Here is a 17,025-nt window from a genome sequence, read left to right on the forward strand (position 1 = left end):
GTTTTTATAACTGGTGCAGCACACAAAAACATCCTCAAGCTGCAAGTGATTGAAACAGCCCAGGGATCCTTTGTTCACATACTCCGTACCTGAGGAGTGAACCTCTCCCAACAATGTCTTGCAGCGTCTGCAAATTACTCTTCTATTTGCCTTTGAATTCTGTAGGGCAAAGAAGCAACATTTACAGACAGAGAGACTGACACACAAACACACACACTTGAATTTTTAAAATGTTATGCCACAATCAAAGCAAAGGGTTAAGTTTATTAACTTCATAGGTTTACTGTTCTAGCCAATGGCCATGACAAACATATGGCAATAGTATTAATAATACAGAACATACACCCATAATTATAAACCATCATCCATTATGTAAGAAAGAGAAGTTACCAGACACACCAACAAACTCAAATCCAGCTTGATTTCACCTCTGAATCACCACAACAATTTATAGAGATTTTATCGAACTCCTTTATCCTTATTTATTTTGCAGTCAGCGAACAGAGGGTCACTCTGTGTTTTGAGAAGCTATTATTGTCACTCAAAAGAAATGGAACTATTTCTGCCTGGTGCACCTGCTTGCTTGTGTGAACAAAGGTTTCAGAAAGCTGTCTCTTGGGTCTCTATATAAGGGGCAGGCTAAGAGATGAGTGATGTCTTCCACCTGAGGCTGACCACAAATACAAAGACTTCTGGGCACAGGACCTTGTTGTAGTGGCCAAGTTAAGTCTATTGAAACAACTTCACTCAAACTTTTGATTGCATTTTGCATCCCAGAACAAATGGCTTCATTTTGATTTCAAACCTCAGTTATCGTATTCACATTAAGGGAGACTATTGCCAATCCAGAAAGACTAATCACTCCAGTCAACCTTTTGAAAACTATTGCACTTGGTCCCAGCTGTTACAAATTTGTGTCAGGATCTGGATTCCTCAACCTCGGCGCTCCAGATGTTTTTGGCCTACAACTCCCATGATCCCTAGCTAGAAGGACCAGTGGTCCGGGATGATGGGAATTGTAGTCTCAAAACATCTGGAGGGCTGAGGTTGAGGAAGCCGGGTCTAGACCACCCCAAAGACAGAACACAAGAGATCAGCTGTTAAACACATTGCAAGCATGGCACATGGGGATATAATTTCTCAGGATGGGATTCACCCAATGCCATCCATCAGAGGGAGGACTTCCACTTGCATATTGGGACTTTCTTCCCTCTCCTTCCCCCACACAACCCCCCCAAATTGGAACAGGAAGGTCAGGAGGACCCCTAGAACGATGCACAGGGGCAGGGAGAGAAAAGGGGGATTGTTCAATATGGCACTGAAATTCTTGTGCAGATTTCATAGAATTTCAAAGAATGGTAGAGTTGGAAGGGGCCCGAAAGATCATTTAGTCCAATTCCCTGCAATGAAGAAATATGCAGCTGTCTTATAGGAGGGCTGAACTTGCAACCTTCACCTTATCAGCACCATGTTCTAAGCAACAGAAACGTTTGGAAGAGTGCGATGCTGAATTCCACCCACACTGTTTAAGTCTGAAGACTTCTGCATGGGGTTTGCTATCATGACTTAAAAGAGTACTGATGCTGTAACTTAAAATGATCAGGAACATAGGAAGCTTTACACATGAGAAAAGGAGAAGCAATATTTATATAAAGGTAAAGGGACCCCTGACCATTAGGTCCAGTCGTGACCGACTATGGGGATGTGGCGCTCATCTCGCTTTATTGGCTGAGGGAGCCGGTGTACAGCTTCCGGGTCATGTGGCCAGCATGACTAAGCCGCTTCTGGCGAACCAGAGCAGCACACGGAAACGCCGTTTACCTTCCCGCCGGAGCGGTACCTATTTATCTACTTGCACTTTGATGTGCTTTCGAACTGCTAGGTTGGCAGCAGCAGGGACCCAGCAATGGCAGCTCACCCCGTCACAGGAATTCGAACTGCCGACCTTTTGATTTGCAAGTCCTAGGCTCTGTGGTTTAACGCACAGCACCACCCACGTCCTAATATTTATATAGCCCTTCCTTAAATATTCAAAGCACTTAAAGGCAGCAATACTAACCCTACAAAGGTGGAAGTAAGCCCCAGTGAATTCAATGAGACTTACTTCTGTGCAGACAAGGCTAGGACTGCAGGAGATTCCAGGTTCAATTGCTACACACCCAATGTATTTTTTCTCTTGCTTAGAAGTACATAAGGTAGCAGAAGAGGAACGAGCTGAGAGTGTTTTCACCGGTTTGGACAAAAGTGGCAATACTTTTTGCCACACAAATTAAATCAATGTATCTTGTGTTGACAACTTTCAGCTCCTGGCAATCTACTCTCTTAATATCTTTTTTGTGCTTCTGCTCCAAAAGGTCCTTGACATAGTCAGGAAGAAAATACTTCCCCCTAGAGACAGCTGCTAGAATGCTGTGTGACCTCAGGGTGTTTAAAAATTGTATTAAACGATGATTTGCAGAAGAGATGCCATGTGCTGGGTCCAGACAGAAAGAGAGAGGAAGAGAGAGGAAAGGTGAGGGGGAGAATAAAGAAGGATCGGCTACTATTTTGGCTTTTTTAACACACAAGTGCATACTTCAACAGCTCATTATTCAAAAATGTATTGCATGTCGAGTGTCAGAAGAATGAGTGAACTGCTCCACTGAAAAGTACTGCTTCAGGTGATGTGGAAGAGTGGTCCTATGGTGCACGCTCTCTCTCTCCCTCTCTCTCTCTCTGTGTGTGTGTGTGATGGTTGCTTCAAACATTACTTTAATATTACTTTTTAATATTACAATTACCAAGGCAATGTTCACCTGAACATGTGAAAGGCTAAGCCTAGGGATGGAGGCAGAGATTTTGAGATCTTGACAGAATTAGCAGGAAGATCGGAAGGTGCTGTAAACCCTGTGAAACCTTGGCCTGCCAGGGTTTCCAATCACAGGGACAGTTTAAGTACGTTTAATAGAGAGTGCTAATTGCAAAAATACGTAAAGAGAAGCTGGTTGCCTGTGCCTGTTTTCATTGCTGATACTAGGGAAACAAACCTGGGCTCTTACGCATGCTCTCTAATAGCTCAGTTGCTTAAGAGGATGGTGCTGATAACACCAAGGTTGCAGGTTCAATCCCCATAAGAGACAGCTGCATATTCCTGCATCGCAGATGGTTGGACTAGATGATCTCAGATCTATGACTCTACCAATCAGATCTATGATTCTACCAATCCTCTAACAATCAAAACAAATGTCAAATGTAGGCTTGTCCATTATTATTTCTCCAGTGTACTCACCAAGACAGAGCCACTGCTTCTAGAAGGAGCACCCAGGGATTCTGAATGAGGGATTTCAGAACTTGGCCCAGTTGGCTCACTTCCTGAACTAATCAGGAAATAATTGTGCCCAAGGAAACAGTCTCCATTTTGTGGCTGAAGCACGCTGTTGTTGAAGGGGTTGGGGTGACAACACCATTCCTCCACCAAATCACCCCAGTTCTCACCGGGAAGGGAAAGAACTCTGAGAAATGTCCTGAAAGGGATGAAAGTGAAAGGGTTAGTTGTTATGACACAGACCAATTAGACTTAATGTGTGGACTAGTCCTTTTGATAAAGCAGGAGTCATCATGATGCCATCCAGATGTTGTTGGTCTACAAGCTGGCCTGGGCTGATGTTAGTTGGACTCCAACAACATCTGGAAGGTCACAGGTACCCCAACTCTGCCCTTGGCTAACACAGTTCAAGAAAGGTGAGAATGCCTATATAGGTTAGTAAGTAGATTCTGGATGGGAGTCATCTTCACTCCTGAAGGAAATGTTAATAGAAGAAAAGAAGCTCTTTTTTAACATGGGCAGAAGAACACACTGGTCAAAAGCTTAAAGATTAAGAAAACGTCCTGGAAATGGTGGAGGCATTGCTGTGGGGAATTCAGTAGACTTGACATTATTTTATTTTTCCTTCAAAAGTGCTGCTTAATGTGGTCATGCAGGTAAGTGCATACAAAAACTAAAAATAAAGAAAAAACTTGACAGTCTGAGGAAGTTGGTGGGGGTTAGAGTAGGAGAGAAAAATATATTAAACTTCATTAGCTCTTTCATAGTCAATAGGTGCCTTCTGAAATATTACATATTCTGGGTTGTATTCAATATAACACTTAAGTGAATGAACATCAGAGCAAATATTTCTTCCCTTGCCTCCCTTCACATGCCTCCAAAATCTGTCTGGGGTTTCCCCCAACCCTCCAGAGCAGTTGGGAATGGCACGGGGCAAGGAGAGGGGGGGACTTATACAGCCACAAAAAACAGCGGAATACCATCCATTAATTCCAGCAGTGCCAATTGCACTATTAGGAGCTTATTTTGTTGTTGTTGTTGTTGTTGTTGTTCTTCTTCTTCTTCTTCTTCTTCTTCTTCTTCTTCTTCTTCTTCTTCTTCTTCTTCTTCTTCTTCTTCTTGTCTTGCTAAAACCCATAAATCCAGTCTGACCAGTGACCAGGGCAGGGGGTGGTGATGTAATGTAAACATTGCAAGCAATGGCAGTTCTCTCATACCACTTCTGACACTCTGATCTTGTGCTAAAGAAGAAAGCTTGCCTCCTCTTCCCTACCCAACACTGAGCCATGGTTGAAACAGTCATGGCTTAAAACTACATGCCACTGAACAGTCTTAGATTTCATGCAACACAGATTGAGCCTGGCAAGAATGCAATTTTTTGGTTGATATTCAGGAAGGAGTTAATGTAACAGTGTCTGGAGCAGAACTCCCGTGCCCCCGCCATCCTCTGCCTGATGGGCGTCTACATGATAAGTTAGGTAGATGTTAATGACACACATCATACCAGACTCATATCAGACCTAAGAAAGTACCTTATAGGTATACCAACACACACACACACACACACACACACACACACGGCAGAGTGTGATAGTTACAAAACATTTTCAGTGTCTGGTTTAATCCCTTCAGTACTTGCTTCTACAATCTTGTGTAGCTTCTTTATTTTTGCAAAAAAAGCATTTACAAATCTATTTCTGTCAGACAGTAAAATAAAGCAAAAGGCACTCAATCCCATGGATGTGCTTGGAACCTGGAGCAATATATTTCCCTAGCTTAATAACCAAGCCTTCTGTGTGTGCTAGAAAAATAATACTCGGCACAAAATGTAATGCAGTAAGCTGAAGCTTAAACAGATGACACCTGCATTTCATTTTTCAGCGTACCCGCACTGCAAATGTGCGGTGATATTTGGGATTAATGAGGAAGGGTCAACGTCAGAAAAGTTAGCAGAGGAAAATTAGTTTAAATGCCACTTGGCTCAGATCTCAGAGAGCTACTGAATGGCAGAAGCAATACCATGAAAAGGATTGTTCCCTTCCCTGCCAGCCATGTGCCAAAGCAGCCTTGGTCGTACCCGATTAGGGAAAACCAGCCATGGCCTCTCAGCAAGCTATATGGGAGGAGGGGAAAAAAATATTTTTCTCTCACTACCATGATACCAAGAGAGCGTGGAACATAGGTCACATCCATAACGTACATTTTAAGCATGATTATTCTTCCCTCAAAGAATCCTGAGAACTGCAATTTGTTAAGGGTGCTGTGAGTTGTTAGGAGATCCCTATTCCCTTCACAGAGCAACAATTCCCAGAATTCCCTGGGAAGAAGGATTGTTGGACCACCCTGAGAACTGTGGTTCTGTGAGGGGGCTAGATGTATCCTAACAACTCACAGGACTCTTCACAAACTACAGTTCCCTGGATTCTTTGGGGGAAGCCATGGTTGTTTAAAGTGGTATAATTGTGTTTAAATATATGGGGCAGATGTGGGCACACACGGGTAGTAAACAAAGCAATGCATAGCACTGCAACGGCCCATGACTAAAAAACCAAGGAGGAGAAATATTCCAATAAGTACCGTTGTTGAGGTCAACTAAAAATCACAAAACAGCTAGCTAGCTTTCCAGAGCTGTTCCTTAGGTGTGAAGACACGATTTGCTTATTTTGAAACCTTAATAGCCTGCTCTTCAGCCAGAAGGCTCTCAGAGAGGTAGAGGATAATTTAAAATGTAACAAACAAAAAGAAATTGTGTTAAAATAAAACAATAAGGGGAGAAGACAGGGAGAACAATGAGTTATTCATAACTGACACAGATTAGAAGGAAAGGTCATAAATTCCTAGATCACCAAATCTCTGAAGCAGAGTCCTAACATGGGGGGGGGGGGGCGTGAGTAACCTTTTCTAAGTCTGAGGGCCACATTTATTCCTGAGCAATCTTCCTGGGACCACATGCCAGTGGCGGTCAGAGCCAGAGGCATAAAGTGCAAGGAATATAAAGTTTACCTTTGTAAACTTGGCTAGTCTCAATTGTCCATCCACCCTCTCTATCGTCTATGTCAGGGTTTCCCAAACTTGGGTCTCCAGCTGTTGTTGGACTACAATTCCCATCATCCCTGACCACTGGTCCTGTTAGCTAGGGATGATGGGTGTTGTAGTCCAAAAAAACTGGAAACCCTGGTCTATACAGACATGTAACAGGCACTATCAGAATTCAAAGACACATTCTACTCAGGCAAAGATTTGGAGTGCTAAATGGGGCCAGTGGGATGTGAGGAGATATCCAGGAGCCAGAGAAAGAGAGGCTGAAGTTCCCCACCCCTGGCCTAACGACCTAATCCACTACAGCTACATGTTTTTCTGCCCTGATCAGTACAAACTAGTGTTCTCTAGAAGTTGTCACTTGTTCGTTTGAGCTCTATGCAAACCCATTCATCCAGAGGCAAACTATAATGGGAGTACAGCACTTACCGGTTGTTTATTACGCTCTCGCGGCAAGACTGGCAGTAAAAGGTACAATTCTTTTTGGTTTTAAGGATGTCACCCAGAGCTGGTACCAGTTCTGAAAAGATATTGAATAATGCAATCCACATAACGTTAAGCATTAAAAAGCAAGCAATGTTACCATCCAGATTCACCCTGGAAGACATTTAGAAACTGCAGGATGCAGAAGGAAAAATATACCACATTTCAAGTAGTTCAGACCTATCATACATGGTACAATGTATGGTGGGCACATATTATTATTGTCATATAACACATAGTGGGCTGAAGATGACAAGGCTAATAGCCCAGCAAGAGATGAACCAGATTACGACACCTGGAGCTTTGTAGTTTAGAGGAAAGGCGAGTAAGAGAAGACATGACAAAATTATGCATGGTGCAGAGAAAGTGGACAGAGAAAAGTTTTTCTTCTCTCGTAATCTTAGAACTTGGGCTCATGAAGCTGCATGCTGGAAGACTCAGGACAGATCAAAGAAAGCACTCATAAAAGAAAGGCGCATAGCAGAACCATGGAATTAGCTCCCACAAGAGGTTGTGATGGCCACCACTTTGTTTTTTTAAAAAATATTTTTATTGCATTTTTTTCAGATGAAGATACGAAGTCAGATATACAAAGAAATAACAAAAAAGAAAAAAGAAGAAAAGAGAAAATCATCATTTCAAAACTTTTTTCCGTAATCAACCGGACTTCCCCACATCTCCCTCACCGTGCATTCTTAACAATAAAAATATCAGCAAATTATAACCTTGTTTCATGTATTCTTTTGTTCTTTCAAATAATTGTATTTTAAGTTTAAATTACTTATTATCAATTTACTCTAAAGACAAATATAATGTTATTTTAAACATTAGTCCTTTCATTAATATAGCTTAATTTCCCATACCGTCAAATCTCTTTGCTGGAGCTAACCTTTCCAAATCATGCGAATTCTTATGATTCATATAACTTATAATTTTTTTGTAAATAGTCTTTAAATTTTTTCCAGTCCTCCTCCATTGCTTCTTCTCCCATCCCATTCTTTGGATGGTTTTAAAAGAGAACTGTATAAGTTCATTGAGGGTAAGGCCACCAATTGCTACTAGCCACAGTGGCTACTTTCCACCTTCAGTGTCGGAGGTGGCGTGCCTCTGAATGCCAGTTGCTGAGAATCACCGGGTGGGGGGTGAATGCTGGCATTCAGGTTCTACTTGTGAGCATCCGCTAAGCTACTATAAGAACAGGGTGCTGGAACAAGATGGATCCTTGTCCTGATCCAGCAGGTTTCTTATGTTCAGATCTGGCTTGTTGTCCACGCATTCAGCTATAGTAAAATATCTTTCTGTATTTTCTACCCAAGAGCATTCTGTCTGCGTTCCTTACTGCTACTTAGATAAATACATGAATCTGACATTTGGAACATTTTGTAAGTAAAGCATTTTAAACTTACTTAACAGTGTGTGGTCTGTTCATTGCAAGTGGAGTAGAAAGAGAGGAGTACTGTTTACAAGTGGACTAAATGGGATAAAAGGGTCTAACCTATATTCCACAACACTATACAGCTGCTTGCCTTTTGTAAAAGTAAACTTTGCTACTGGGGCTCTCTCCTGCTGGAGAGCAAGTTTAGCCCTGCGTTTTGAATCCAGACACCCAGCCAGTTCTTTTGTTATCTACCCCACATATGTGGGTCACCAGGATTATTTTTGTGGGCCTTCTTAAAATGGAAGCTACTTTAAAAATATCCCACTAATATACAACCAACTAACAAGATACCGTATTTTTCCGTGTATAAGACTAGGTTGTTTTACTTTAAAATTATGTGAAAAACTGTGGATCGTCTTATACACGGGGCAATCTATCCCCTATTTTTTAAATTGGAGTCCCTAAAAATAGGGGGCATCTTATACATGGGGGCGTCTTATACACACATTGTCAGAAGTAATCTGCCACCCCAGGAAGCTGTAGAAATAAGCACAATTCCAGTCAAACAGCAACATAACATATTTTTAGTCATACCAGGAAGGCTTCTAAATGTACATGGATTAAAAAATGTAAAAAATAAAATAGTTCCCAATAATATTCAATATGCAACAGCTACCACCACAAAATTATATCATGCTAGCAAAGTGACATCATACAACAGCAATGCAAAATCCACACTTACATGCAAGTAACAGTCCAAAGCTGAATACGCTTACTTACATCCTATTCTTTTAAGGGAGGCTTACTCCTAGATAAGTGGGTATAGAATTTCAGCCTAAATCCCATGGATTTCAGTGGGACTAAGCTAAGCTTAACTATGGGAATGTACTGTAGCCAACATTACTGAAGAAAAATAAAAATAATTCAAAGACATGGGGCATTGTGAACTGACAAAATTTCAGAAACAGCATTCAGTTCAACTTAGCGAAACACACAATCTGAGTGCAGACTTATATCTTAAAAGGACTTAAAAAACTAGGCAAGCTAACAGAAAACTCTTATTTTAATCCTGCAATGCTACTTTGCCATGCATTCATTTTGCCTGTGAAGGGAGGTTTACTAACTTTTGTTTTCATTAGGACACAGCAAAGGGAGTAAATCCAGTTAAATCCAAGCTGGAGTTAACGAAAGAAAAAAAGGGAATCTGCCCACATTGTGAAGTCAGTTCAGGCAAATCTCACAGCTAAAAGTTAAACCATCCCCACATCTGACATTTCTTTTTTGGTTCAATTGCCGTTTTTCTTGAAAACATACTTAATCCTTCACAGTTTGATCTACTTGCTTTACAACTTTAGGCAAAACGCTGGTGATAAAAATACATATATAAGTCACTCTTACTTGTATTATTGACACCTGCTTGAACTAGCAGTCTCAGATGTAAGCCATCCCCAAGCACATACTGCAGTCCTCGACAGGAAGAAGGAACAATCCTGACCTCTGCTGGAAGGCTGATGGTCTTGCGGTGTTCATCATTTTTTAGCTCTACCAAGGACGGCATCACGGCAATATCCATGGGCCAGCTTTCTGGCTTTAGATGGCTGAAGATGTTTAAGAGAGACCGATTATTTTCCACTCAAAGCAGATTTTGAAGGACAAACTGATAGGCCTGGGAAAGCCTGGTTTTTTAATATGCCTTTCATAAATGTACATAATACAAATTAAAAAGAAGAAAGCAACCACAGACAATATCTAACATTAACTGGGCAGACTGCCCCTTCCTCTCCTAACCCCACCTCCAGGCAGCCTGCCATGTCACTCTCAAATCTGCTTCAGGGCGGTCCCAGAGGACATTTGAGGGGCAAGCAGAGGGGAGGGGGAATCTGTTCTGCAGATGATGCCCATCCTGCTGGCAGACAAACACCACAGAGTATCACCAAATATATAATAATTCACCAAACAATGAAAAACCAGCCACACACACAATTAAATAACAATTGATTTGAACAGCAAAGTGAAAAATCCAGTTTCCATTGTTTAACATACCCTTGGGTTCCATGAAATGCAACTCATTAAAATGCCTGGGAGAATAACAATTGTCTTAAGCAGAGGTCTGAACGATAAATATTAAGAAGCAATTACATATCAGTGAGACACAGCACTACTGAGAACACGTATCTCGGATTCCTATTGCCTGCACGTAAGAGCACTTTAAGGTAAAGGTAAAGGGACCCCTGACCATTAGGTCCAGTCGTGACCGACTCTGGGGTTGCGGCACTCATCTCGCTCTATAGGCCGAGGGAGCTGGTGTTTGTCTGCAGACAGCTTCCGGATCATGTGGCCAGCATGACTAAGCCGCTTCTGGCGAACCAGAGCAGCGCACAGAAATGCAGTTTACCTTCCCGCCGGAGCGGTACCTATTTATCTACTTGCACTTTGACGTGCTTTCGAACTGCTAGGTTGGCAGGAGCAGGGACCGAGCACGGGAGCTCACCCCATTGCGGGGATTCGAACTACCAACCTTCTGATCAGCAAGTCCTAGGCTCTGTGGTTTAACCCACAGTGCCACCCGCGTCCCTAAGGGCACTTTGGTCACTCGCTATTTGTGTGTATGTGTGGACAGAGTGTCACTAAAAACTCATTATGGCCACATAATGTGCCACATACCTTCTGTGATGCCATATCAGTTTCACAAGGCTTGCTAGCAGAAGTAGCTGGGAGGAGAGCCTGCAGGCAGAAAAGACTTGCAGCTTCCCCTCCCTGCAGGGTGCCCTGACAAGTCAGAAAGAAAACAGACACAACTGCGGACCTTGATGGGCCATCAAAATTTCCTACAAGGGGAGATGGATAGCCACACAGAGACTATCTTGAGTCCTGGTTGAGCCAGAGAGGGAGAAAAACTAATGGAAGGAGTTTGAGGATCCAGGTTTCAAAAGGAGGTGGTGTGCAGCCAGGGGTCACACCTATCTGACGTCCAGGCTGGGAAGCTGATCATAAGGAAGCTGGATGCCCAGTGAGCTGTTGTCCTCAAAAGTTCTCTTCCTGTTGAAGCCACACGGGTGCTCCATCTGATCAGGGCCACTGTGCCAATGAAGGTCTTTTTACCAAACTCTTGGAGAATTTCTGAACCAGGGTTCCACATGAGCCCAATATATGACATCACCAAGGAAGACATTTACTCTACAGACCTGAACTTGTCTTAATGTAGTTTCCCTAGTATTCTGATATCATGAACTTCCTGACCTTGCAATAAAGTCTCTAAAACCCACATGGCAAATTCTAGAGGAGTAACCAGATTAGTTTACAGTGGAACCTCGGGTTCCGAACATGATCTATGCGGGAGGCATGTTTGCAACCCACAGCACCGCATCTGCGCACGCACATGATGCGATTTGGCGTTTCTGCGCATGCGCAAAGTGCGATTTAGCGTTTCTGCGCATGTGCGAGCACCGAAACCCGGAAGTAACGCGTTCCGGTACTTCCAGGTTTCGGCATGTCCATAACCTAAAAACGTGTAACCCGAAGCGTCCGTAACCCGAGGTACCACTGTATTGTAGTACAACTTGCACCTTAAAGTTTACAGAGCTTTGTGTCTTAAACGTGCATGGGTTGGAGACTATATCATCAGATGTACGAAGTGCAGTCCTGAATTGGGAAGCACAATATATATTAAGGGGAATATAAATTGAGTGATCAATGAGCACAATAGCTGACCATAATGCATTCACTAGGCCTCATGGACAATGTGCACATAATCCTCTCACGAAGTGGGAATTGTTCACATTTCCCAGGCAAAATGCATAATCCCCAACAGGTCTTAGAGAAGGTTCATATCTTGATTGTATTATGTAAATTATCTGGGAAATATGCACAGTCTATGGTCAACAGACATACTTAATAAGAAACATGCCTTTCTCCCTTATTTCTTGTTCAGAAATGTGCAATCTGCACTCCATGGGCAGCTTCAATGACCCACAACTATCTTCCCACTGGCCAGCCAAGCAACAGGAAGAAAGGGGAGGCACATTGATAAATATTTATTATTAATTAAATTCATACCCCAACCTTTCTGCAGAGGAGTGCCTTTTCTGCAGTCCAGCATACTTTTAACCACTCTCAGCTGTTCCCCAGTCAGCTGATCAGCACAGAGGGGGCTGCGAGGAGTGAAAATTGTTACACTTTCCCTACCACAATTCTGAAGGGGAAAGCTTGACAGCAGTATGGGGCCAATCAACCTCATCATCGTCGAGGCAGAGGAAGGGAGGTTTAACCAGCTGAAGGAAGGGAGGAAGAGGGCTGGGAGAGAAGGAAGGTGAAGTACCTTTGATCCCACTCATTGCTACTGCGTCCGAAACTAACCTAGATCTAATCCGTGTCTGGATAGGAGATTGCACAGAGACCCTACGGCGGCTGCCTCGAATTGCCTGGGAGAAAAGGAGGCTATAGCAAAATAGATGCACTTCTCTTAAAACGGGAAGGAGGCGTTGGAAAGAGTTAAAATAAATACCGGATAATCAGCAGCCCACTCTGCGTCCCCTGCCTAATTTCCAAAAACATTGCGATCTCGTCCATTAAGCCAGCGCGTGCCACTGAGACACTGGGTTGGGGACATCCAAATATTGTATCCGCGGCGAAATTCAGACCTGCCCGGGGAGCGGACCCACGTGGGGGAGGAGGAGGCGGGGAAACGCCAAACTCAGCCCAGGAAGCGCTTAAGCGAAACCGGCCTCTACCGGCAAAGAGAAAGTCTCCGTCTTCGCCACAGCGCCCTCTCCATCGCCAGGCAACCAGTGGCTGGCTTTAAGAAAATAGAAGAGCCGGCGTCCCTTCTTCCTGTGTGCAAACTTGTAGGTGCGAGTGCTCACCCTCCAATTGCTCAGCTCCGAGGAAAGGATTTCTCAGGTTTTTCTCCGATTTCGAATTGAACGGGCTCAGGAAGGTTGCGTTTTTGGAATCGTTTGTGCGCCACGTGGCGTCATTTGGGACTGATAGCTCGGAGCAAGCCTAAGATGCCGCTTAAAATGGTGTGTGGATTTCTTAGTCCAGCTCTCGTTGCAAGCAAGTGTCCTACCTTGCAATCCAAAGAGGCCTTTTGTTTCTTTTAAAGGGTCGGTCTTTTGAATATGGTACTTTGGAGAGCAAAAAATATCTGTGGCCTTGGGGGAGGGGATTGCAATCTACTTAGAATTAAGTTCCAGTGGATACCATTGGGCCTGCTCCGAGGTTAACTCATACAGGGTTCCAGGCTTGCAATCAAAAAGGTTTATTGCCTTAAGGCCATAATAACAATTTCAAAATATCATTGCGGGCTTGCAATGAAATCCTATACGTGTATGCTAGTCCGTCTCCTTTAGAAAATTGCAGAACTCACAAAAAAGTATACATTTCCTACAAAGTGGTGCGAAACTTTTATGGGACTTACTCCCAGGTGTGTGTGTATAGGATTGCAGCCTAAGCGTCCTTAGTGGATAGCAGAGCCTTAAATTCACAAACTGCGTATTACTAGTTACAGATGGGTAGCCGTGTTGGTCTGCCATAGTCAAAATAATATACACTGACAGTGTATCTGAAGAAGTGTGCATGCACACTTATAATAATAAATAATATACACTGACAGTGTATCTGAAGAAGTGTGCATGCACACGAAAGCTTATACCAAGAACTAACTTAGTTGGTCTTTAAGGTGCTACAGGAAGGATTTTTTTTATTTTGCGTATTACTAGTGAAGGCTGTTAAGCGAGATGGGGGACTCGCGGCCCTCCAAGTGCTGTAGAGCTGCAGCTCCCCTCATATCCCTGACCATCGGGCTGCTGGGAGTTGGAGTCGTCAGCGTCAGCGGACAGCTTCGGAAGCCGGGACCCAGGGGTAAATGGCTCGCTTCTGTTGGAGACAGATATACATTTAATTGCACCCTCTGAGACATTCGTCGTGCAACTAATGCGCGCAGGCAAACACAGAGGGGCCGCTTCCTATTCCCTCACTTGGATTCCAGAACAGTGCAAGAATTGCCTTGTTCGCGTATACAGGGCCCATATATCTGCTGGTGGCAGAATTTCATTTTATTTCTCTTTTACCCCTGGTTTTAATCGCTTTCTGCGGGGTTTGTTGTCTGTTTGTTTGGCATGGGAGTAGGCAACTTTTTAGTGGGGGCAGGCTTTACGTATGTGGGGGTGCCGAACAGAGTTATCTGCGACAGAATTAGTAAAGTATTTTTATTTATTTACTTGATTGATTGGGGGCGCAGCTGCACCCCCCTGGCTATGCCCATGTTGTTTGGGTCGTTGTAAGTCGCTTTGGGGTTGCCCTGGGCAAGATAAAGCGGCCGACAAATTTAATAAAGACAGGTTTTTCTCGAAGACAGACGTGTGGCCGAGGGGCTTTACTGCCCGGTTGGCGAGTGCGGATACAGAGCCGCGGCCCGGAAAGATGCACGCGCAGCGCGGAGGGCGAACTCTCCGGCGTGCGCAGAAGCCGAGGCGAGGGGGGTAGGATTCCAGCGGTGGAACGTTCTGGAGAGCCGGCAGGTGTCGCTGTTGCGCAAGGAGAAGCGAGCCGGAGGGAGGGCGGAAGGAAGGCGGCCGCGCTGCATGCTGGGAGCTGTCAGTGCCCTCTCCGGTGTGTTTAGGCGGCGGGGGCTCTTCCGGCTTGGGACACCAAGGTAACCCTTTCCCCCTGCGACGCGCCCTCCCCCAACCCTTTTCTGCTTCCCGCTTTTTCGGTGCCTGGTTGTGACGGGGGGGAGGGTATATAAGCGTTAAGGTTTGGGGGTAGGGGGGCAGGGTGGGGGCATCCCTTATTGGAGGGTCTCCTTCCTCACCTCCTTGGGGGCGAGATTCAGAAGTATAGGGTGGATGGGGAGGGGTGCGTGGAGATGCCGCCTGGTCTTTTGTGTCTCCTAATATGCTTATGGGTCAGTTTCTCCTGTCTGCCACTAATGTTTCCTTCTATCTCCCGTTCCCTCATGACAGCCCCCCTTCATGGGGTGGGGGCTGAAAATAAATGGAGCAGGGCCCATCAGAAAGAGCCATCATCATCATCTCTTGTGCCTCGCTTGTTCCTCTCCCATCTTCATCAGATACAGTCACAAGGTGTTGACTAGTTCACCTTTGGCGTCCCCATTGCCAGTGTCTTAGCCAGCCTGGTTGTGTGAAGACGGGGATTTCTCTTCCCTGCCATCCTCTCAGTCTTCTTATATTTTGTTATGCAGGGGGTGGGGGTGGGGAGAGTGAGAATTCATCATCTGCCTGCTGCGCACACACCACACCTTTGCACTCTGAGCTCATTTATTTTAAATAACAGCCACCTGTAGCTCTCTGCCCTGCCCCTTTGGAGTCTTGATACTGTTAAAAACTTCTGTTAAAGGGTAAACTAATCCACTCTTCAGAATCATGCATCTCCAACCCCAGTTACTGTGAATAATGAACAGGAGTTCATGGCTATTTGGTTTAGCTGCTAGAGTATGATGTGACCTTCTAATAGTTGGCATTTTGCATTCTCTACTTTCATTCACTCGTTCAAGCTGCACACTTATAAAGGAGCAGGCTCAAATATAGTCAGCCTTATTTCTGAGTAAACAAGCATAGGATTGTACTCACCCTTTGTGTCCCTTCAAATTCAATCTGCTGCAGTTCAATGTGGTTTTTTGCACATAAGGCAACACAGATTAGTAACCCCTTTCTACATTGTCTTTCAAAGTCCACTTGCAAATCCGAGTAACTAATAAATTGGCTTTTTTCTGTTCTCTCTGTGCTATGTTTATGTAGATTAGTAATTCTAAACTGCATTAGTAAGCAGTTTTCTTTGCCTTTTGTAAAGTGCAGTGGTTGACATGGTATCTATCTTCTGTCCCAAGGAGAGGCACTAGAAGCTCATGCATTGAGCCAGTGGTTTGTCAATTTGGATATCACTGAGCAGATTACTGTCTCCCACAATGCAATTTGTGGAAATAAGCACTTTCATGTTTGATGGGGCTTGTTCCTTGGTAAGTGCACAGAGGAGTGCAGCTTCAATCTTATATACATATAATGGAAATAGCATAATGGATGCTAAATAAACATATTGTATAAGTGCTTTATCAGCAGCACATTATACTATTATTAAGCTTCTGTAGTTTTAAATGTGGGTATCTTTTTCCTAATTTTTCAGAAAAGTTAAATGATGCTTGGGCTAATAGGTTGTGAACAGTAACAATTAAGACCCTTTTCTTGGATTTAGAAATAATTGCTTTTAAATCCTTCAAATGCTGTAATTCAGTGATAGAGCATCTGTTATAGGATGCTGGTTGAATTTGCTAATTATAAAATAATAGGGAAAAAGGAAGACTTGTTTTTATAGAGAATAAAGCACAGAATGAAATAAATTGGGGTCCCTTGCACCAGACATTTCACACTATCAAAGTTGTTCTTTGTCACCAAAGCCCACCCCCCACCCTAGCCGCATCTTATATGAGTAATTTTCAAATGCTGTTTGTCATTTTCTAAAGATCATCAACACAGGACATTCCAGAGTACAATTGCTGAAGAAGCCAAACAAGCTGAGTCAAGTACTGAAGGCTTCTTAATCTGACAGGATGCCTAGAGAAAGGGAAAAATAAACAAGGAAATTTCATCCGTTGAGGTTCTTCACAGCAATTCCTAGAATAGCAATTGCTCCTTTCACTTTAGTTAATGTTTCAACTCTGATATCTTGTAGAGCTTCTAGAGTTATCGGTGGGACTGTGTTTTGAACTGAGCAAGAATGGATACAAAGGGTTTTCCCCAGCTTGCAAAGCCCTAGGTTCTTTGGCACAGTCCTCCACATAGGCACCTCAGCTCCGTACTGTTAT

At 43.7% G+C, this 17,025-nt stretch overlaps 2 protein-coding genes across 7 annotated transcripts in view; one reads left to right on the forward strand and one right to left on the reverse strand.

Annotated features, from left to right (window-relative positions):
* Nucleotides 1–12,875, reverse strand: part of UBE3D (ubiquitin protein ligase E3D) — a 48,810-nt gene extending 35,935 nt beyond the window's left edge. For both annotated transcript variants that reach the window (XM_081187376.1, XM_081187375.1), the window contains exons 1-5: nucleotides 12,709–12,875; nucleotides 9,603–9,802; nucleotides 6,773–6,863; nucleotides 3,269–3,503; nucleotides 90–159 (exon numbers count right to left, since the gene is read on the reverse strand). In XM_081187376.1, coding sequence (XP_081043502.1) covers nucleotides 90–159; nucleotides 3,269–3,503; nucleotides 6,773–6,863; nucleotides 9,603–9,802; nucleotides 12,709–12,773 — 661 coding nt within the window. In that variant the 5' untranslated portion in view covers nucleotides 12,774–12,875. The remainder of the gene's footprint in view (nucleotides 1–89; nucleotides 160–3,268; nucleotides 3,504–6,772; nucleotides 6,864–9,602; nucleotides 9,803–12,708) is intronic.
* Nucleotides 12,876–12,969: 94 nt separating this feature from the next.
* DOP1A (DOP1 leucine zipper like protein A) overlaps nucleotides 12,970–17,025 on the forward strand; it is a 52,979-nt gene continuing 48,923 nt past the window's right edge. For 3 of the 5 annotated variants that reach the window (XM_081187314.1, XM_081187318.1, XM_081187317.1), the window contains exon 1: nucleotides 13,088–13,225. The gene's annotated coding sequence lies outside the window, so the exon portion shown is untranslated. Of the gene's footprint in view, nucleotides 13,226–14,742; nucleotides 14,860–17,025 lie in introns of those variants that run through there. The other 2 variants (XM_081187316.1, XM_081187315.1) reach the window with 2 other exon arrangements.

The sequence above is a fragment of the Podarcis bocagei genome, assembly GCF_964188305.1.
Source record: "Podarcis bocagei genome assembly, chromosome: 3".
In the NCBI taxonomy this organism is placed as follows: domain Eukaryota; kingdom Metazoa; phylum Chordata; class Lepidosauria; order Squamata; family Lacertidae; genus Podarcis; species Podarcis bocagei.